Raw genomic sequence first — 23,240 nt, forward strand, 5'->3', positions numbered from 1 at the left:
GTTCAGTTTTTTAGTGTGTATGTTCATGTACAGGTTACATTTTGTATGAAGTATATGAAAAAAAAATGTAACTGTATTAAGATATCCTTTTTTATTTTGCCCATTGTATTGTTAGCAGCAACTACAAGGTTGTCTGAAAGACAGCTATATCCACCACCGCTATTATGGACAGTGAGAGTTTTGATGGTATTGGGCGGAAGCATTGAACATTTTGAGTTGTGACCTTGACCTTGGGCTGGCATGGATCAATTTCTGAGTTCTGAATATCATCTTGATAAGTAAAATATTACAGCCAAATCATATTAAAATCCTTCAAGGGGTTTAGGAGATACAGAGCTGACACAAAATGGAAGGCTCAAACCTTTGACTTAGAGCCATTATGGCTGACTTAGGAGTTTGTACATCGATCGTCTTGATGAGGTGACCATTTGACAAAAGTTTTATGAAAATCCTTCAAGGGGACTAGGACATACAGCGCAGACAGAAAATGGAAGGCTCAAACCGTTGACCTTAAGCCGACATGGCTGACTTGCGAGTTCTGCACATAGTATTGATGAGGTGATCATGTGACCAAAGTTTCATGAAAATCCTTCAAAATGTTATGGAAAGACAGGAGACAATTCCTATAAACCCCACCACTTGCGGCGGGGGATTAAAAACGAGAAGGAAAATTTCATTAAGTCGAACTTTTATCCAGTGTCTTTATTGAATTGCCATTAGACTGTAGTGTCAATTGCCCACTTAATTACCGGTATCTTACTTATTTCTGTGTTACTCTAAAAAACAGCCATCAGATGTAAGAAAAAAAGAATAAACAGCTTCTTTCAGTCTCTATATTTGGACCTTGTGCAAGTTACAATGTATTTTTATCCAGGTACACAGCTCTGCCTAAGATAGTAAGCACTTTATGTTTTTTCCACTAAGTAAGTTAAAAATTGCACATGTGTCTGTTGTGTTTTACTAGTTGACAGTAAGGCTGAAAATAGTTAATAGATTTAACCATACTGTATTTAAAATTTCCCAGCTGTATTCAAATAGTTTGTAACTGGTGAAAAAAATACCAATAAACAGTTAGTGTTTGCTTGAAGAAATTTAAATTTGTAAAAGGGTGTTCTGTGGAATCTAAAAGAGTAGAAGTAAGAAAAGCAAGTGAAAGTTATGATACCCTACAAGCAGTAATAATTTATTCAGTATTCAAGTATACATACAAAGTGAATCAACTGTGCATTTACAAAGTATAATAGTAATTCAAAGATAACTCTAAAATAAGAGAAACTGGTTCAAATTAGTGAAAAGGTTTCAAGTATCACACTGCCCCTATAGCACGTAAAACTAATGCAAAGCTTGGCAAACATATTTGGCATTTTTTCTCAAAACAACTCTTAACTCCTCCACTCTTCTATTACAATTCAGGATTAAATATTTAAACATATTAAATTTAAATGTAAAAATAAAGGAATAATTTATGCCATTTATGATACAATAAATGCAGAAATAAACCCTGCTCACTCCTACTACTTCTTGGTGATCTTATATAACCTTATACCTCTATTTATCCTTGTAAAAAAGTAAACATTATAAGCAATACAGAAAAATATCTCCTTTTATAAACATAATGTGCTACATTTTAACTGAAAAATTCATACAAGTAGTACTCAGTAACTCATATCCACATAAAGTAATTAGTTTGGTAGCCATTTCTATATTGTTTTCAAGTTTCTCTTCTGTTTTTATGTAAAAGTAAGATGAAAGACGGACTAAATATGTGTAAACAAACCAGATATTAAATTTCACAGCACGTTTTTGTGTGAACGTAACAGTATCGTGTTTGATAACATTTCATAATTATAAAACCGGAGTTACTTTACCTAAATAATGAAATTTACAAACTGCAATTGTTTTTGCCTTCCAAGAGTCTGGAGACATGTAGAATAATTGGAAAGTTAAGCATGGCATTTGGTATTTGTTGTTTTTTTACTAGACCAGATATAATCCATTTTGAAGACAAGTTATTTTATGACTATAATCAACTGGTAAGAGAAAAGTTTTATTTTGAATGGACACTTAGTACAAATTATTTGGGCCTTCATTTTGATGAAAAAGTTCATTTCTCATTTGTCTACAAACTTTTTTGTAAGTCAATGTTTATACTGTGATATAATTTCATTATTTTTTTTGCCTATTTTGTGGTTTTTATCACAGCAGGTATTTTATGGGGATTTCAGAATTTGTAAAGTCCAGAATAAATGGAAATTTAATTTGTTGGACGAGATTTTATCCATAAAAATCCAGTTTCTCTAAAATTTTAACACAATTACAATATAGATTTACACATATAGTTTTGGTTAAATATTACATAATTTGATTATAAAGATACAGATATGATAACAAAATTGGAATACTGTAAACATACTAAAATATCACAGAAAATATAAAATAGAAAACAAGCAATCAACCTGACCAGGATTATGCGCTAAACATAAAATACAACAAGGCACACCATGTATATATAACCTCTAAAATAAAAAATAAATACTTTGTCTATAACACAATATAAAATGCACAAATGTATAATTATATCTTTTAATTATGCATGTATAACACTTATTCAAGGCACAAAATCAAAATAAAATACTGTATCAAAAATAACGCATAAGAATTCAAGAAAACATTAAGCCACAAACAAGATTATTCTATTCAAATTCAGCAGTTACAGCAAGAAGGCACTATATATCAGGACCTGGTGTTAAATATAAAAGTGAATAAATAGAAAAGCTTGTCTCTGTAGTTTTACAATGAACTCACAATACCTGAATTATATTTTACATAAAATTTACAAAATTTTGACATAAAATCCACATTTTTGAATTACAGAGGTTGAGATGCCCTACATGTCTGTGTACATCAATTGCTATGAGGTGTAGAATTACTCTCAGGATTTCTGTAAGCACCTAAAATGTCAAAATTTAGGACACTAGTTTTCTTACAGTTTATAGCCATACACATCCCAAATGAACTTGTATTACACAAATCTAAAGTTTAAACTGTCTAGATTTATATGCAGCAGCAACTCAATAATTTTTCACACAATTTTCAACTGATGTTATTAATTGTGATAGGGTTATTTACACACAGGAGTACCATGTAGGTTTTCTGCAAATCTCTCAGCCTCTATATTAAATTTTGTTCATTTTATAATACAATTAAAATGTCCAATATTTTATAATGTTAAGTAAGTTGTTCTTTAAATGCAGTGAGCTTTTACATATTTCCATCCAACTCACAATTTCTTTTTGGGATGGGAATAGTTTTAATACATCTGCACAATAATCAATTAACTTTGACATCTAATGCAAGTAGAAAATTACACAACCAAGATTAATTATTGATCTATAAAATAAATAAAGCAAATCTCTAAAAGCCCTCTTCCATAAATATCTTGATGTTTAAAAGATACTGATAAAGGGAAAAGATCACTCTTCTTTACATTATAAAAGACAACATTCTACGGCTAATTTAACATTCAGTGGCTATTTAAAAATTCTGTGGCTAATTAAACATTCTGTGGCTAATTAAACATTCTGTGGCTAATTAAACATTCTATGGCTAATTCAGTTTTTGATAGCTATGTCAGTACAGTTCCTCTAAAATTGAGGACAAGTATGGTCCTTAGTTGGCATGTCAAAGGTTGATGAAAATGTGCAAAAATACAATTAAAACAGTAGGTTATAGTGCCTTTGAACATTTTCTTTGCCATTTCTACCAGTGATGTAAAGAGTACAGAAATATCTTTTAAAGTTCAACCAGGGGACAGTTTAACAACTGGTAAAGTTTTAGAGTAAATTAACCAGTCCAACCGGTATCTTCAGCATTGTTTTACACGAGTCAATTTTTTGTATATACTTCTTATTCAAAGCTGTAGTTGTCAATATATCGGCCATCTTCTGTGCTCCACTCGTGCTCACCTCCACTCTTCCCGAATTTGGCACTGAGAGTTATACCTTTACGTGGCACCTGCAAGTATTAAACAATACCACAGTTACAGAAATATTTTATACATTATCTTGTATTTTGTATTCTACACATTACCTTGGATAATTATTATTATTATTATACCAGATAACAGAAAGAATATATCACTGCTTAAACACTTGGCAAGAAATCTGTCTGAATGTTTCACTAAAACTGACAAATTCAAAATCTACAGAAGTGTAGTATCTCATTTTGTTGGTTGTATATCTAAGTAAAGTCATTTTAAAGATAAAATCTTAATACTGGTACAAGAAATGTCCACATTTAATTCCTTCAAATGTGATCAAATGTACTAAATTAAATTAATGACGCATTACATGCCTATAATGTAGGCACTTCTTAATAAAACTGCTTACTTCAATTAGCAACCAGGTATGTTACAAGTAACAAGGTAACACAGTGTCAAAGTAAAGTTATTTCTATGATTTACATATATATAATTTATTTGAATAAAAAGCTATTTTTGCATAAAACTATACAAAACTTATTAATGTTATTAAAGCATTAATGAAAGTAACAAAACAACTTTAAACAATAACTGCACGGCAATCCAGTGTTTCTTGTTAAAGCAAATTATGGCTAAAATACATTAATGTATATATATTAGGCGAATCATTAAATGGTCTCACAGCACTCTAGGCAATATGTGAAGTAAAAACAGATGTGTTTCTTATGGTGGCATATTTCCGCAAACCAAATATTTACTTAGAACTGTTTTTCACTAGTATTTAAGAGTGGAAAGTGTTTTTGGAGCACTGACTTGTTCTAGTGCAATTTATTGACAACTTTTCTACATGGGTCTGAGGTGGAGTATACACAGACAAAATGACTTCTGTCAAATTGTCAGGGATTACAGTTACCTCAAACAAGTGACCACTCAGTATTCTACTACTAGCATTCACTTATCATCTTCTATAACAAGTGACCACTCAGTGTTCTACGACTAGCATTCACTTATCATCTTCTATAACAAGTGACCACTCAGTATTCTACGACTAGCATTCACTTATCATCTTCTATAACAAGTGACCACTCAGTATTCTACTACTAGCATTCACTTATCATCTTCTATAACAAGTGACCACTCAGTGTTCTACGATTAGCATTCACTTGATCTTCTATAACAAGTGACCACTCAGTATTCTACGACTAGCATTCACTTATCATCTTCTATAACAAGTGACCACTCAGTGTTCTACGATTAGCATTCACTTATCATCTTCTATAACAAGTGACCACTCAGTATTCTACGACTAGCATTCACTTATCATCTTCTATAACAAGTGAAAGTGTTCTACACGATTAGCATTCACTTATACACTTCTTAACAAGTGGAACACACACATGATTCTGACGATTTAGGCATTACAGTTACCTCTAAACAAGTGACCACTCAGTGTTCTACGACTAGCATTCACTCATCTTCTATAAACAAGTGACTCACTCAGTGTTACGATTAGCATTCACTATCATCTTCTATAAAAGTACCACTCATGTTCTCTTACATCACTTCATCTATAACAAGTGACCACTCAGTGTTCTACGACTAGCATTCACTCGATCTTCTATAACAAGTGACCACTCAGTGTTCTACGATTAGCATTCACTTGATCTTCTAAAACAAGTGATCATCCAGTGTTCTACGACTAGCATTCACTCGATCTTCTATAACAAGTGATCATCCAGTGTTCTACGACTAGCATTCACTCGATCTTCTATAACATGTGATCATCCAGTGTTCTACGACTAGCATTCACTCGATCTTCTATAACATGTGATCATCCAGTGTTCTACGACTAGCATTCACTTACTTCTATAACATGTGATCATCCAGTGTTCTACGACTAGCAATCACTTAATCTTCTATAACAAGTGATCATCCAGTGTTCTACGACTAGCATTCACTCGATCTTCTACAACAAGTGATCATCCAGTGTTCTACGACTAGCATTCACTCGATCTTCTATAACAAGTGACCACTCAATGTTCTACGATTAGCATTCACTCGATCTTCTACAACAAGTGATCATCCAGTGTTTTACGACTAGCAATCACTCGATCTTCTACAACAAGTGATCATCCAGTGTTCTACGACTAGCAATCACTGGATCTTCTATAACAAGTGATCACCCAGTGTTCTACGACTAGAAATCACTTAATCTTCTATAACAAGTGATCATCCAGTGTTCTACCTGCAATCACTCGACCTTCTATAACAAGTGATCACTTAAGTGTTCTACGACTAGCAATCACTCAGCCTTCTATAACATGTGATCACTCAGTGTTCTACAACTAGAAATCACACAATCTTCTATAATAAGAGATCATCCAGTGTTTAAGAACTATTGACCACTCAGACTCGATGTTCTACAAATGACAAACAAGAAACTGATGAGACTGGTATCTACTAGTGACCAGTATATACTGTAAGAAACACATCTGTTTTTGCCTTACTCGATGTAAATATGAAACATTAAAACACTTCAATCTTTGAAAATAATGCTACATTTCAAGCTGTATCTGAAAGAAAAACTTAATTCCAGAAATGTACGACCTTATCAAAGTTATAAAATCTGATTAAACCACTTAAAGGAAAAGCTAAAAATATTCAAAGGCAGGTGTTCAGGTTTGATCAATGAAACAGAGAAAAAAATTATTTGATCTTCGATTCCTGTAGTCATGGTAGTTATTTGTAAACTTATACACTCAAATTACTATTTTAAGCTTGAGGTGTAATGCAGTTTTCTTTATTACTATATATTTCGTACATTACATTCTGAACTTTAAGACAAACTTTTACATGAATCGTGTTTCTTTTGTTGATACTGTATTGCAAAAACAAAGTTACCCAAACATAAAGCAGCATATATATTCAGACTTTTCTAGATAAGGGAACAGTGTTTTCCTTACGTATGAAAGATAACAGGTAAGGGTAGATATCTCGGAACACAGAGCACCACAATCTTGTATCTTATCTTGTACCACAAACACAACCTCAGAGCCATGCATAAAGATCTTTCTATCATGTATGAATAATCAATCTACTGTCCATTATAACAGTCGATTAACAGTGTATCAGTGCTATTTTATTGTACATACCAAACTTGTAGTATCAGACACTAAATTTAGAATCTTAAGTGTTAAATTTAGATTTATTTTTGTGGCAAATGTTACGAAATGTGGAATCAGGTTTAAAACTGACTCTTGCATTAATGTAGCAACCTATTTTGGTGAAACTGGCTCAAGTAATGTTAAGAAACCTAATTTTTTGTGCAAAATGATTGTAAGAAATACAGGATCAATAATTATTAGTTATGATCTATCTTATATTTTCTATTATTTTGAACACTGAACATCTGCCTTTAAGATATAAACACTAAAATGTTACTTTAATGCAGATCCTTGTACTTAAATTTCTGTAAAAAAAATCGATACAGTAAGTATATACCAAAGAAACTAATCTTAGCTAACAAATTTAGTGAATTCTGACTGCAACAACAAAATATAATCCCAGTGTTTCCCCCAGTTTCTGAGGTATGCGGAAGCATGATGTTAAATGCAATACTATCTTAAATACTTATACTGCAAGACATGCTCTGTCACAGCTGTTTAAATGCAGAGCTACTGATTTTTGCAAGTATTCAGTACAGTAAACCTCACTTATAAGGAACTCGGATATAAGGAACACTCGGTTATAAGGAACGATTTTCAATTCCCCGATCTAATTCCTTCTTTCTTCAACGTAAAAATCCTCGGTTATAGGGAACTCGGTTATAAGGAACACTCGGTTATAAGGAACACTTTTTCTGGTCCCAAAGTACGAAATTCAATGGAAAACCCCTCGGTTATAGCGAACAGACATAAAGAATAAAAATTATTGAAAACTGGAAATAAACAGGGGAATCGCTGATGACGTCAGAGTAACGTCGGCACTTTCACGCGCTTTTATGCACATGAATAAACACATATTATTTCTTTTCTATGATCTTTAGTTTGTTATTTCGCGGATATGATAAAAAGAAAATAAATAATATCATCATTAACTTATATTTACTCGAGATTATGTTTGAGAGCCACATGTATTAGGTATTTCATGTTAACAATAGTAAAAACGAAAACCAGTCGTGGACACGGTCATGTCATACTATCCTAAATAAATGTGTTAATTACGCGTGATTAACAATGGCAAGCAGTCCAGTTTACCAAATTTTCAATTGTAAAAATTATAGCAGGTGCAAAAATGGACAATAGCAAAACTATAGGTATAATTTACACTTTAGACCGTATGTATGGCGCCGTTGTCTATTCGTAATGCACTGTATGTCATAAACACCCTACTTTTAAATTTTAATTGGTAGTCTAATTTAACATTTTTGTATTAATTATTTGAACATTTATTTTATATTAGTACTGATGCCTTTTCACATAACATGCTGCCGAGCAAGGTAAGGGCTGCAAACATATCTTATAATCATAATCAAACGTCGGTCAAATAGTGTTCGCTATACAAACCTCGGTTACAAGGAATTAGTTCGCTATACGGATATAAGGAACCTCGGTTATAAGGAACAATTTTTAGAGGTCCCAAGCTGTTCCTTATAAGCGAGGTTTACTGTACCTCCAAATAAAATATTTTGATGAAAGAGTATGAAATACTATTTTCAGTAGGAACAGCAAACTGAATGCAGCATTCCTTAGGAATAAAGCATGCTTAGTCTGTAAAATATATGTTAAATTATAATTTATTTCAAGTCTGTCCATGGTTTACTGAAGTGTAACGGCTGATAATGTTTGAGACTCACTCTGTCACTGTTTCAAACAGTGGAATTTTTACTTTATAATTTTCACTGTTATGCAACTAACATTTAATGTGAAAAAATATGAAGTGTTTATAATGATCTGGCTTTCTTTCCAAATATTCATCAATACAGATGAAGAAATATATAATTATATACAAGAAAAGATTATGAGATCAACTATCATTGTAAAATGTAAAAGAAATCACAAAATTCTCAAAGAATTACTATATTTTCTAATAATAAAAATTGAATATTGTGATGTCATAAATTTGCAAATGACATTGCCCAATGTGTGTGACATTTGAAAATTTCAGAGGTAAAACTGGTTTAATTTGGTAAAAACCATTCAAAAGACATGGAATTGAATTTTTTTCTAACTGTACACAGACTGAAAAGTCTAATTTTACTCATATGAACAGATTTTAAAATTTTTACTCATGCCTTTGCAACTTGCGAGAATGTTGCATCTGGTGTTCACTTGGGGAAAGATATTTTGACCTTACACTGCAAATATATATATATATCTCAATATGTATGTTTTAAGTTCAAAATCTAAAAATACTTTACGTATTTCTAAATGTTCCAGTCTTACAAATAGATTATATCAAAACTGCATCAATTAATATATTTAACATTAGGAGGATAAACAGTGAAATTTAGAGTTAAAGCAAGTGTGGGTATAAAACATATGCTGTGCAAATAAATAAATTGGTCCAAGTTAGATTAGGTGCATTTATTCAGGGCGAGTTACAGGGCACATCACCTGCCCATTTTTTACTGAAACACTTCTTTCTGAGCCTCTAGAAGAGTCGTAGAGTGACCTGGGATACCCGGTCGGTCCCCGGCTTGACAATGCCCTTCCTGAGGTCACACGACTTGATGGGGCTCGGGCAGAGGTCACACGACTTGATGGGGCTCGGGCAGAGTTTTCTCTGCTCAGGATTTGACTGTTCTTCTCTGAAGATACTCCAGACTGTAAAACAAGCTCCACGGTAAATCACAATTTTCTTCACTTTATATCAGACATAGCAGTTACCTAATGCCTGAATGAAACATTAAACATCTAACACACATAAATATTATTTTACCCTTTTTTTTAATGAGTAAAACTGTTTGTGTATAGTACTGTCTAAGACTAGGCATGTATCTTGATATGAACATAGTTACAGTCACCGTAACGTATCTCGATACCCATGTTACAGTTACACCATGATACATCTTGATGTGCCTCTGGCTACCTAACTTTCATCTTTAGGAATTTTTTAATGAATACTACTATAATTTAAAAATAAGGATTTTCATTAAAGTTTAATATACAACACTGGTTATACACATGTGTGTCTTAAAAAGTCCACTGATTAAGATGACACCCATCTCTCTTCAGTTAAAGGATCAATCAATTTTACGATTTCTAACCCACACTATTAGAGGCTCCTCCATAAAAGCTTACAAAAAAACTTAAATGTTAATAAAACACCAATACATAACATGATATTTTGTAGTTCTGTTAGCTTACACCCGCACCTACAATTGTCAATAAGCAATGTTAAGATTAATTTACAAAACAGCGGCTGCCATTTCTTTGCTTGTTCTGATTTTGCAACATTTAGTTTATGTACAAAGCTAAATTCAGAACAATCACAGAAAATAGCAAATCATGTTTAGATCTGCAAACATAAGAGACTTCACTGAGGTACCAGTTTTATCAATATCAAATCCGAGCTCTTCCAACATCCCTCCGAGACTGCCCATATCATCATCCCTCTGTATATACATGTATGTATGTCATTCAGTATAGAAAACATTAATAATTTTGTATGTTAATATAAATACTGTAGAAACTTTAAAATAATGCAAACTTTCTGGTTCTAAATTTATATTGGGCCGAATTTATATACTAGGCTGGCCTAAAATAAAATAGCCCCTTGATATAATTTCATTTTTAAATTACGTTTTTCAAACAATCAGAAATAAGTAATTGCATTAATAAGACCAATTCTATTCTACAGAATTTTCAAACAGTCCAAAAAATGTATTGATCCATGTTGACAGCACTAATGCACTTCTTTAAACATTAAGTATACAGCTGATGCTTTTCAATTTCTATAAATGTTTTGTCCCTAAAGGCAGAGCTTTCCAGAACAGAGTATGATTGTTTAAATACATCAAATTGCCATGAAAAACTTGCATTAAACTGAAAGTTGCCATTGAAAGGATTGCCTTGTGATTCAATGCTAGCACTTAAAATGTATGCAACCAGTGTTACATAAATGTATAGAAAACAAAACTGAAAACATTAATAATTCAGACCTTTAACTGGTATTGCTTAAACAGTAACTGTTACCATGGATGCAGATTCTTCCTGCAACCAGTAATAATTCCTTACAAGGAGTCAAATATTAGTGATTTTGAAAATGTATAAAAAAGAAACTAAAGAATCTGAAACTGCACACATGTGCATCTACAGTGAACACAATCAGACAAAATACAAGGTGGTAGGTTGTTGTACATTAAAAAGGAGAAATCAGAAGTTTATTTCAGATGTTCAGATGTACTGAAAGACAGACAAAAACAGAGAGCCAGACAAGCTGTCAACCTTTATTTTTTTTTCCTGAAGAAAATTCTATATCTAAAATATATATTTTACCCACAAACATTGAAGTTTTCATATACTGTAGTAAAAATTTCCCCTGTAAGGGTTTACTCTAGCATAAAGGCGTGTTGTAAAAGAAAAGTGTAAACACAACTTTTTATAGATGCACATATTAAATGCAAAATGCACTTTCTATGGAGAAAGGTAAACATATAAAGACCCTGTAAGGTATAATTAAAATCAAGCATAAAAAGAAATGAATACTTATCAACACAATATTCAAATAATTTAGTTTTTAACAAATTTTGTGCTTGATAAGCATTAACACATTTTTACTGCCTTAACACTACCTGCAGAATCCCTCATCTACAGCATCCCTCAGTGTCTGAGAATGTTAAACAATGACTTGGGATTTTTCAGAAGTTTTAACAGGAAAAAAACAATGTAATGCAACTTATGAAGAAAAAACTGAATGTATACTTTGGGAAAATATTGGATGTCTGCAGAAAATCATGAGGTAACAGTGAAATAAGGATGCAGAAACTGGTGGACAGCTTGATAAAGAAACAAGAACTGTCTCCATAGGATGACACATGCCCCCGATGGCACTTTGAATGAATAGTTATGGCCGATGTTAGAGTTTAGGACCTTTGACCTACGGAGCTGGGTCTTGCACGCGACAGGTCATCTTACTGTGTCACACATTCATGCATAGTTATTTTAAAATCCATGCACTAATGACAAAGATATGGACAGGACACGCCCATCAATGCACTATCATGAAAAATGACCTTTAACGTCTAAGTGTGACCTTGACCTTTGAGCTACGGACCTGGGTCTTGCGTGCGACACGTCATCTTACTGTGGTACACATTTATGCCAAGTTATTTGAAAATCCATCCATGGATGACAAAGATATGGACCGGACACGCCCATCAATGCACTATCCTTTAACGTCTAAGTGTGACCTTGACCTTTGAGCTACGGACCTGGGTCTTGCGTGCGACACGTCGTCTTACTGTGGTACAAATTTATGCCAAGTTATTTGAAAATCCATCCATGGATGACAAAGATATGGACCGGACACGCCCATCAATGTACTATCCTTTAACGTCTTAGTGTGACCTTGATCTTTGAGCTAGGGACCTAGGTCTTGCACGCGACACGCCATCTTACTGTGGTACACATTCATGCCAAGTTATTTAAAAATCCATCCATCGATGACAAAGATATGGACCGGACACGCCCATCAATGCACTATCCTTTAACGTCTAAGTGTGACCTTGACCTTTGAGCTACGGACCTGGGTCTTGCGTGCGACACGTCGTCTTACTGTGGTACACATTCATGCCAAGTTATTTGAAAATCCATCCATCGATGACAAAGATATGGATCGGACACGAAAATTGCGGACAGACTGACAGACCGACAGACGGACGGTTCAAAAACTATATGCCTCCCTTCGGGGGCATAAAAAGTGGTTTGAAATTGCACAATGACAGTGACAATATAGAAAAGTAAGACAGCACCTATTCCTACAGCTTCCTGTAACAATTAGAATTTAATCTTAAAACTTTTACAATACTTCAATAGTCCCATAATTTCCCACAGACATCCACCAGGTTACCGGAGTGGAACACTGATTATATGTACAGGGTAGGCAAATGATTTTTTCATTTTTTTCTATATTAAGTGGGTTTCACTAAGGAGCAGGAAGTCTGCAGGAAATTATGGAAGTTACAATTCAGTGAGTAGAACAATTTATAAAACCATCCTTTAAGAGTAGTATACATGTATAGCTAAATCCTCTAAAATATACTTCAAGCTTTAATGAAATAAAAGAATATTCCTTGATAAACAATTTTCTATTTTTCAGAACAGATCATACTTTAGAGAACTTTCCAAATTCTGCCAGCTATAGACATCATGATCTTCAGTTATATCTATTGTAGCAAGGAATGGTAAACATTGATATGTTCAATCCTTAACCTAGGAGCAATAACCATTAAAAGAGCATCTGTAAATCACTACAATTTTACCTGTTATTTAAGACAGAGAGAAGGTCAAGTACAAAAGTGTTTCTTTCCTAAAATAAAGATTTCTACTTATAACTCATGTCTTTACAGTTCTCATTTATACCACTTACATGTATTCTCACAGCCTGCTTATCTTTGCTCAGTTCAGACACTGTTGTTTTCTTTCCCTTATCAGGATTGGTGGCGGGTGTCGGGCTCTCACCTCGCTGACGTCGAGAAGTTGGACTCGGGCTTCTTGACCTCCCTAAGTTAGTTAAATACAAAATAGTTAACTGTAAAACTGAATACTATTTGCTGTACATTGTTAAATCACTCTTAAATGAATAATAATTTAATAATGCAAAATGCTTTAAAGCTTTTAAACACTAATATTTATTATAATAAAATGCTTCCTTCACATAACTTTGTGTGCTATTGTATGTACATGTATACATTAACTACATGTATACTTTCAAAATCTTTAAGAGTCTAAAACTATGTATAATATATTCTATAATCATTTTTAGAGTTAATTTAGCAAAGAAACAAGTGCTATTTGTAAAACATATAATTATGACCCATATGATGGCCTCTTGCAGGCAATGGCATAATTTTGTATTCTGTGACCTTGACTCTTAACCTAATGACTTCAACAGTCGGGATCATTTACTGACTACAGGCAATCATCTTATGACAACTGTAGGCCAAAGATTTCTCAAGCAAATGTGCAGGAACCATTACAGGTCACTACAACCTTGACCTTTGACCTTCTGAACATAAAAAAATCTGGTTAATCTACTGACAGCAGGCAATTATCCTATGAAGACACTAAACTCTGACCCTGATAATAAACTCCAAACCCTGATAATAAACTCCAACCCTGATATTTAACTCCAACCCTGATACTAACCTCCAACCCTGATACTAACCTCCAACCTTGATACTAACCTCCAACCCTGATACTAACCTCCAACTTTGATACTAACCTCCAACCCTGATACTAACCTCCAACCTTGATACTAACCTCCAACCTTGATACTAACCTCCAACCCTGATACTAACCTCCAACCCTGATATTTAACTCCAACCTTGATACTAACCTCCAACCCTGATACTAACCTCCAACCTTGATACTAACCTCCAACCCTGATACTAACCTCCAACCCTGATATTTAACTCCAACCCTGATACATTCTTCCTTATGTCGAAGGTTCCAGGCTTTCAGCTACTAACCTCCAACCCTGATACTAACCTCCAACCCTGATATTTAACTCCAACCCTGATACATTCTTCCTTATGTCGAAGGTTCCAGGCTTTCAGATACTAACCTCCAACCCTGATACTAACCTCCAACCCTGATATTTAACTCCAACCTTGATACTAACCTCCAACCCTGATATTTAACTCCAACCCTGATACATTCTTCCTTATGTCGAAGGTTCCAGGCTTTCAGCTACATACCTCCAACCCTGATACTAACCTCCAACCCTGATATTTAACTCCAACCCTGATACATTCTTCCTTATGTCGAAGGTTCCAGGCTTTCAGATACTAACCTCCAACCCTGATATTTAACTCCAACCTTGATACTAACCTCCAACCCTGATACTAACCTCCAACCTTGATACTAACCTCCAACCCTGATACTAACCTCCAACCCTGATACTAACCCTGATACTAACCTCCAACCCTGATACTAACCTCCAACCTTGATACTAACCTCCAACCCTGATACTAACCTCCAACCTTGATACTAACCTCCAACCCTGATACTAACCTCCAACCCTGATACTAACCTCTAACCCTGATACTAACCTCCAACCTTGATACTAACCTCCAACCCTGATACATTCTTCCTTATGTCGAAGGTTCCAGGCTTTCAGCTTACACACCTTGCTACAGTAGTATACCTCCTTGCATCGTGTACATGCAGACAGACGGACAAACACCGAGCGACCACACTGGTAACAATATTTGAACAATGGTTTCCTGTTACAGAAAGAAATATCTGACTTGAGTGAGTAAGCAAATCACAATGTAATTTATGCTCAACAGCCCTTTATGATTGCAGTTAAAACAGATAAAACTTTAAAAGTCTGACTGCAAAATTACCAGTATAATTTCAGTTTTTGTCTTGTATTATTATAACATAGAATCAATCAGTCACCCTAGAGTGTACAAGCTCAACTAGGGACATGACCAGACTTGTATATCAAGTCAATATAACTTCAATAGGCAGAAAACAAATGTGAAACTATAGCCTACAAATTTAACTGTTCTAACTGCATCAAAAAATTGCTGCTTCCATAAAATAACAATTTCTTTTTGCCCAGCTGGGACAAGTTATTTTAGGCAAATCAGAACAAAAAGCTAACAGTCAGCAGTCAGGGGTGTAACTGTTTTAAGTTATGTAACCTATTTCAGTTACTTTTTCAAGCATTTTATAACCTGTATTAGTTATAAAATGTAGTTAACTCAGGTAGGTTATTCAAAAAAAGTCTGTTTGCTGTTCTCACAAAGTGACCTTTACAGTGAAATTATAGTTCAACCATCGTTTTTATCCAATGACAAGCGAGGGATTTTCAAAAAAGTAACCAACTTATTTTCATATTGTTTCATAACTGAAGAATCTGATCTACTTAATCATGAAGTAGTTCAAAATTAATGAGTATTCATCCCAGTAGGCATTTGACGTCGGTTAGACGTCGTATAGACGTCGGACCCCGACGTCGGATTAACGTTGGATTTTGGTTGGATTTGCAAACCGTTTAGACGTCGGATCCTGACGTTGGCTAGACGTCGCAATCCGACCATTTTCCAACATAAATCTAACCACATTTCAACCAAAATCTGACCAAATTTTCAACGTAATTTGCAATCAAACAAGTAATCAACACATGTATTTTATCATCTTTATTTCATATTATGGCGACGTAAGTCTAATACAATAAGTCCAAAAAGTAATGCAGTAATTGAAAGTTTCAAGTTTCGTCATTTTTGTATGATTCTTCAACTCCGCCAACATTTCCACCTGAAATGTATAAAATTTGACAGTTTCATTATTTAACATATACAAATGTACTAGTGCTATTACTAAGAGCATAATTAATACGTGCTAAACAAATATGTAATATTTTAAATTCTATGAAAAAGAATATTCTATAATTAACTTCGTAAAATATATTTAAATGAAATTGCTTTTTAAAGTAACAAACAAAAATAAGTCAATTTTTTAAAAAAAAAATACGGAATATAAATCAGTATAACTTTTAAAATAAGTATAGTTTTTAAAAATCTGTTACTCACGTTGCGGATCCTTCCCTTTGTGTAAAGTATTTATAAACTTGCTCTATCTTATCCCAGTAAATACCAAATTACAGGAAGACTGTGTAAACCGATGCAGGCTTATCTCGCGAATGTGTGACTAATAGACAACATGTGTAGAAGAGAAGATCTATGTGAATTTAGAATAATTTATACATGTGTATAGAATGCATTTTTATCTTGAACAGTTTAAAGTTCGTGAAAAAATCCGTCTCCGAAAATAGACAATCTCATGCGATATTGTAACATTATTAATATAATGTTTGTTGTGAGAATGAACTAGTATTAATAAGGGCATGTCCAGGCCTTTATGAAAACCAGTAAGAATCTTTAAACTATACTAGCAAAATTATACCAGTTAGTTTTATAACTAAAAACATTTATCAGACTTTCTATCCAACCTAATTCCAACGTCTTCTAGACGTCTAAGTCTGGCGTCTATTAGACGTCGGGGATATGACGTTGGTTAGACGTTGGATTCAGGTCGCCGACGTCGCGACCAAAATCCAACGTCTAACCAACGTCTGTACGACGTCAGGTGTTTACTGGGATTGTTCCGCCTATTATGGATTTCCCACATTCTAGGAGGTGGAGCAATTACCAAAGCAGGGACTGCATACAAGTAATGTGTCTATAATAAACGGACCAAATAGATAAATGAGCTGTGTCATGTGAAAACCAACATAGTGGGTTTGCGGCCAGCATGGATCCAGACCAGCCTGCGCATCCGCACAGTCTGGTCAGGATCCATGCTGTTCACTAACAGTTTCTCTAATTACAATAGGCTTTGAAAGCGAACAGCATGGATCCTGACCAGACGTCTGGCGCGGCTCAAATATTTTAATGCAAGCTGTACTTTCATAGTTCAAGTTTGACCTTTCTGCACCTTTCACTACCTCTACTGGTCTAAAAATAAACCAGGGTGCACTTAAATTCTACTTTGTCTTGTTTTATTTATACATGTATACGTTGCTTGACTTGTACTGTTACATCATTACGAGTTAAACCTGCATATTATATTTCCATTGAATAAGAATATAAAATTGTGTTCCACAAACTACTCGATAAGACTGATGTATTTATGATATAAACTAAATTAAAATCCAGCACTGGATCAACCACTGTTTTGCTAAAGTTGCTAAAGGCACTAAAATGACCTTGTATAAAGTTGTAGTAAACATGTACTTCTCCACCATGAGTGAAGATAAGACTAGCCAATGAATTAACAGAAGGCGTGGTTAGTTTACTTCAGAGAACTTTTTGCGGTTTTGACCCGTCAGTTAAATTAAACGGGGCGCTAAACTATAAGCCGGTTATAGATACACTTACTGAACTTCTAAATGCATTAAGTTTTGCCTTCACTACGCTACGCTCCGTTTCGGCAAACTTAATTGCATTAGAAGTTCAATAAATGATCTATAACCTATACTTAGTAGCAAACTGTGGTTAATCAAATTCTCTTTTAGTCTGAGCATGACCTGATAAGCATAATGGGATATTAAGAGTTTTATAGCTTTAAAACTTTTGCGTAAAGCTTTATCAGCCTTGCGTAAAAATTTTACTGCACAGCTGGAAAGATACAAGATCAAGGATTCAGGAAATAATTGCATTTGTCTCATTCAAAATGAGGAATTGGCACAAGAGGGCTTTGTAATATTTTATGATAACTGAAACAAGTTATGAAAGTTTAAGCAATAACTCAAATGGGTTATAAACTGCAATAACTTAAAACAGTTACACCCCTGACTGGTCAGGTGGACAGACAAAGCTGAAACTCATCAAAACATTTTCATGGAAAAAAACAACAAAAAACCCCCTTAACACATTAAACTGTAGTACCTTTAGAATCACAGATTTCATGTACTGACTGTTACTGTTATGACTGTGCTACTGTCTGTTACTATGGTGACTGTGATCAGAGTAACGTCTGTGTAACTGCTGTGACCGTGATCACTGATTTTATATACTGTCTGTAACTATGGTGACTCAGACTTGTGTACTGTCTGTTACTGCTGTGACTGTGAACCCAGACTTTATATACTGTCTGTCACTATTGTGACTGTGATCAGACTTTTTGTACCGTTTGTTACTGCTGTGACTGTGATCAATGTTTTTCTGTACTGTCTGTTACATTGGCGACTGTGATCAGACTTTGTGTACTATCTGTTACTGCCGTGACTGATCACTGATTTTATATACCATCTGTAACTATGGTGACAGTGATCAGACTTTGTGTACCGTCTGTAACTGCTTTGACTGTGACCACTGATTTTACATACTGTCTGTTACTATGGTGACTGTGATCAGACTTTCAGTACCACTGGTTACTGCTGTGACTGTGATCGCTGTTTTTCTGTACTGTCTGTTACAATGGCGACTGTGAACAAACTTTGTGTACTGTCTGTTACTGCTGTGACTGTGATCACTAATTTTATTTACTGTCTGTAACTTACAATGGTGACTGTGATCAGACTTTGTGTACCATCTGTTATTGCTGTGACTGTGATCACTGATTTTATAAACTGTCTGTTACTATGGTGACTGTGATCAGAGTAACGTCTGTTAGTGCTGTGACTGTGATCCCAGATTTTATATACTGTCTGTAACTATGGTGACTGTGATCATAATTTGTGTACCGTCTGTAACTGCTGTGACTGTGGTCACTGTTTTTCTGTACTGTCTGTAACTATGGTGACTGTGATCAGACTGTGCACCGTCTGTTACTGGTTTGACTGGGATCACTGATTTTATGTACTGTCTGTTACTATGCCTACCCCATGTTACTGTTGTGATAGTGATATCATATTTTATGTACTGTCTGTTACTACGGTGACAGTGATCAGACTTTGTGTAATATCTAATACTGTTATGACTATGATCACAGACTCTTGTGTTCTTTGTGCTACCATGGAGACTATGATCTTATATTTTGTACAGTGTCAGTAAACAGTAAGAATTATAAAACAACCAGCTGTAAAGTTTCTTCCATAGAATGTGTTTATATTTCTTTAGTAAACTGGTTTCTAATATGTAATAAATATTCAAATTAGTTTAATCATGTTAATTTACCCAAAATAAAATATAGTACATTATTTTAAACTTGTATATTTACTATAAAACTGAGCGGAAAGCTGTAAACAGTAAAAGTGCTATCAATTAAAAGACTACAGGAAAAGCAAGTTTATTAGGAGTTTCTATCTATAGTCTAACCATCACCAAAATAAAAGTATTTAAAATTCATTTTTGACTCAGTAAGTAATGTTACATAAAATCTGTCTATAATAATCATATACATGATATATGTACAGGCATGTCTCAAATAAATTTGTAGACAGAAGTCTTTGTTCCTTTAGAAATACAAAATAAAAATGATCTTATTACATATATTTTTAAACTGACAGATATGAAAATCAAAATGTTTATCTTTTACATGATGAAAAAAATTGTTGGTATTTTGGATGATATTCTGTCAAAAACTTTTACAATAATCCCAAAGGTAGAAAAATATTTTTACGCACCAATTTATGGTTTGGTTGACACATGATGGAAGACCTGTATTGTCCTTGAATTCTAATACATGTAATAGGGGATAAACCGTATTGTCCTTGAATTCTAATACATGTAACAGGAGTTATATAGTATTGTCTTTGAATTCTAATACATGTAATAGGGGATAAACTGTATTGTCCTTGAATTCTAATACATGTAACAGGAGTTATATAGTATTGTCTTTGAATTCTAATACATGTAATAGGGGATAAACTGTATTGTCCTTGAATTCTAATACATGTGACAGGGGTTATACAGTATTGACCTTGAATTCTAATACTTGTAATAGGAGTTATACGCTCTGTCCTTGAATTTTAATACATGTACCAGGGGCTATACAGTCAGTCCTTAAAGTCTAATACATGTAATAGGGGATAAACTGTATTGTCCTTGAATTCTGATACATGTAACAGGAGTTATATAGTATTGTCTTTGAATTCTAATACATGTAATAGGGGATAAACTGTATTGTCCTTGAATTCTAATACATGTGACAGGGGTTATACAGTATTGACCTTGAATTCTAATACCTGTAATAGGAGTTATACGTTCTGTCCTTGAATTTTAATACATGTACCAGGGGCTATACAGTCAGTCCTTGAAGTCTAATACATGTAATAGGGGATAAACTGTATTGTCCTTGAATTCTAATACATGTGACAGGGGTTATACAGTATTAACCTTAAATTCTAATACTTGTAATAGGAGTTATACACTCTGTCCTTGAATTTTAATACATTACCAGGGCTATACAGTCAGTCCTTAAAGTCTAATGTAATAAGGGATCTGTATTTTCTTGATTCATAAACTATAGGGGTTTACATATTGTCTTTGAACATTAATATATAACAATAACAAAGTTAAACAGCTTGTCTTGAATTTCTAATAACTGTTTGAAATTAACAATATGTCAAATGAGTTTAACATGTAATTACGAGTTATAAAATATTTTTTTGAATTTCTTTAATTTATTATAACTTTGAATTTTACAAACATATAGAATGTCTATAACTTAAAACTATACGCAAGTATAATATTTTATCTAGATAACATACAAATAAAATTAAATTATTTTTGCACAGAAGAAACAGGAAACTGTTAATAGATTTATTAGACCTATGACAGGATGTTTGTCATCTAAATTAAAGAAAACATAACTTATAGTACAGAACATTTTCTTTAGTTTACCAGATATCTATGAGTATTTTTCATTACGAAGTTATTTTACATGTTTAACTGAAGGTAACTGTCTTTACTGTAATTGTGATATGTAATATTCAATATTATTTTAATAAAATACAAACAAGTTCATTTCAAATCTGAAACATTTTGAAGAGTATTTGTATATGATCGAATCATTTACTTTACAACTGTTAAAGTTTTTTGAATGGATAAACTGAAAGCTCTTACGTTTGAACATGAAAACTTGAAGTCAATATTTCTTTGCATCAATGAATATGATGGGTATACTGTATGTCTTCCATTTGGATAATAACATGCATTGTATAGATCTCTTGCATTTCACATTGTTAGGAATATGTGGACTTTCCCTTTCATTTGATGTGAAATGTGCGACTCTCTCCCTTTCACATTTGTATATTGAATTGTAATAAAGTTGTGTCTCCCTTTCACTTGTGTATGAATATGTGACAAGACTGTGTTCTCTCCTTCACATTGAGTATGAATTGTGAGCTAGACGTGTCTCTCCTTTCACATTTGTATGAAATAGTGAGCATAGGCTGTATTCTCATCCTTTCAATTTGTAATGGAATAAGTCGACTGTCTCATCCTTTCACATTGTGGATGGAATATGTTAGCTTAATGTGTGTCTCTCCCTTTACATTTGTGATGAAATATTGCATAAGACGGTTCTATCCTTTACTATTTGTGTATGATATGGACTCTCTCCCTTTCACATTGTTTGAAAATGTGAGCATAGACGTGTCTTCCTTTCACATTTGGTATGAATTGTGAGCATTACTGTGTCTCATCCTTTCACATTGTGTTGGAATATGGCGACTCTTCCTTCTTACATTTATATGATATACATTTGATCCTGTTTCTCCCTTTCACATTTGTGTATGGAATATGTGCGACTCTCTCCCTTTCACATTTGTGTATGAAATATGTGAGCATAGACTGTATTCTCTCCCTTTCACATTTGTGATGGAATATGTGCGACTCTCCCCTTTACATTGTGTATGACATATGGCAACTATTTCTCGCCTTTCACATTTGTATGAAATTTAGCTAACTTGTTATCTGCCTTTCACTTGTCTTTATTTGAAAATGTGTGACTGCTCTACCTTATCATTAGTGTATGGAATATGTGAGCAAGAACTGTTTCTCCTTTCACTTGTGTATGGAATATGTAGTAATAGACTGTGTTTCTTCCTTTCACATTTGGGGGATAAATGATTGACCTAGACTTGTTATCTCCCATTAATTTTTATGAATATGTGATAGACTGTGTTACTCTTTATACATTTGTTATGGAATATGTGCGACTTTTCTCCTTTCACATTTGTGGTATGAATATGTGAGCATCAAATGTATCTCTCCCTTTCACATTTGTTTAATATTGAGCATGATGTGTTTCTCCCTTTCACATATTTATAGAATAGGAGCATAGACTGTTGATTTTATCTCAGGGCTCTCCTTTCCCAATACATTGTGTATTGAATATTGCGACTTCTACTTTCAAAATTTGTGATAATGAAATAATGTGTGAATTAACATGTTGGTTTATTACTTTTGAGTTTGATAATGTATAGGGTTATAAGATGTTGTTATCTCTCACATATTCACATTTGTGTATTTACAATTATGTGAGCTGAGAACTGTGATTCTCCCTTTGCACATTTTTAATATGATGACATAGACTTGTTCTTCACATTCACATTTGTGTATGAAATGATGCGAACTACT

At 33.7% G+C, this 23,240-nt stretch overlaps 1 protein-coding gene and 1 long non-coding RNA gene across 2 annotated transcripts in view; both read right to left on the reverse strand.

Moving 5' to 3' along the window:
• Window positions 1–1,162: 1,162 nt before the first annotated feature.
• The window catches only part of LOC123555133 (uncharacterized), a 55,607-nt gene continuing 33,529 nt past the window's right edge, over window positions 1,163–23,240 (reverse strand). Inside the window, exons 17-20 of the mRNA XM_053548916.1 lie at window positions 15,274–15,428; window positions 13,571–13,704; window positions 9,595–9,804; window positions 1,163–4,014 (exon numbers count right to left, since the gene is read on the reverse strand). Coding sequence (XP_053404891.1) covers window positions 3,907–4,014; window positions 9,595–9,804; window positions 13,571–13,704; window positions 15,274–15,428 — 607 coding nt within the window. The 3' untranslated portion in view covers window positions 1,163–3,906. The remainder of the gene's footprint in view (window positions 4,015–9,594; window positions 9,805–13,570; window positions 13,705–15,273; window positions 15,429–23,240) is intronic.
• LOC128558390 (uncharacterized) lies at window positions 16,340–17,282 on the reverse strand. Its single transcript, XR_008371574.1, has 2 exons — window positions 16,746–17,282; window positions 16,340–16,470 (listed from the first exon to the last, which is right to left on the reverse strand). It is a non-coding gene; the product is annotated as an uncharacterized LOC128558390 (long non-coding RNA).

This window comes from Mercenaria mercenaria, chromosome 7 (assembly GCF_021730395.1).
Source record: "Mercenaria mercenaria strain notata chromosome 7, MADL_Memer_1, whole genome shotgun sequence".
In the NCBI taxonomy this organism is placed as follows: domain Eukaryota; kingdom Metazoa; phylum Mollusca; class Bivalvia; order Venerida; family Veneridae; genus Mercenaria; species Mercenaria mercenaria.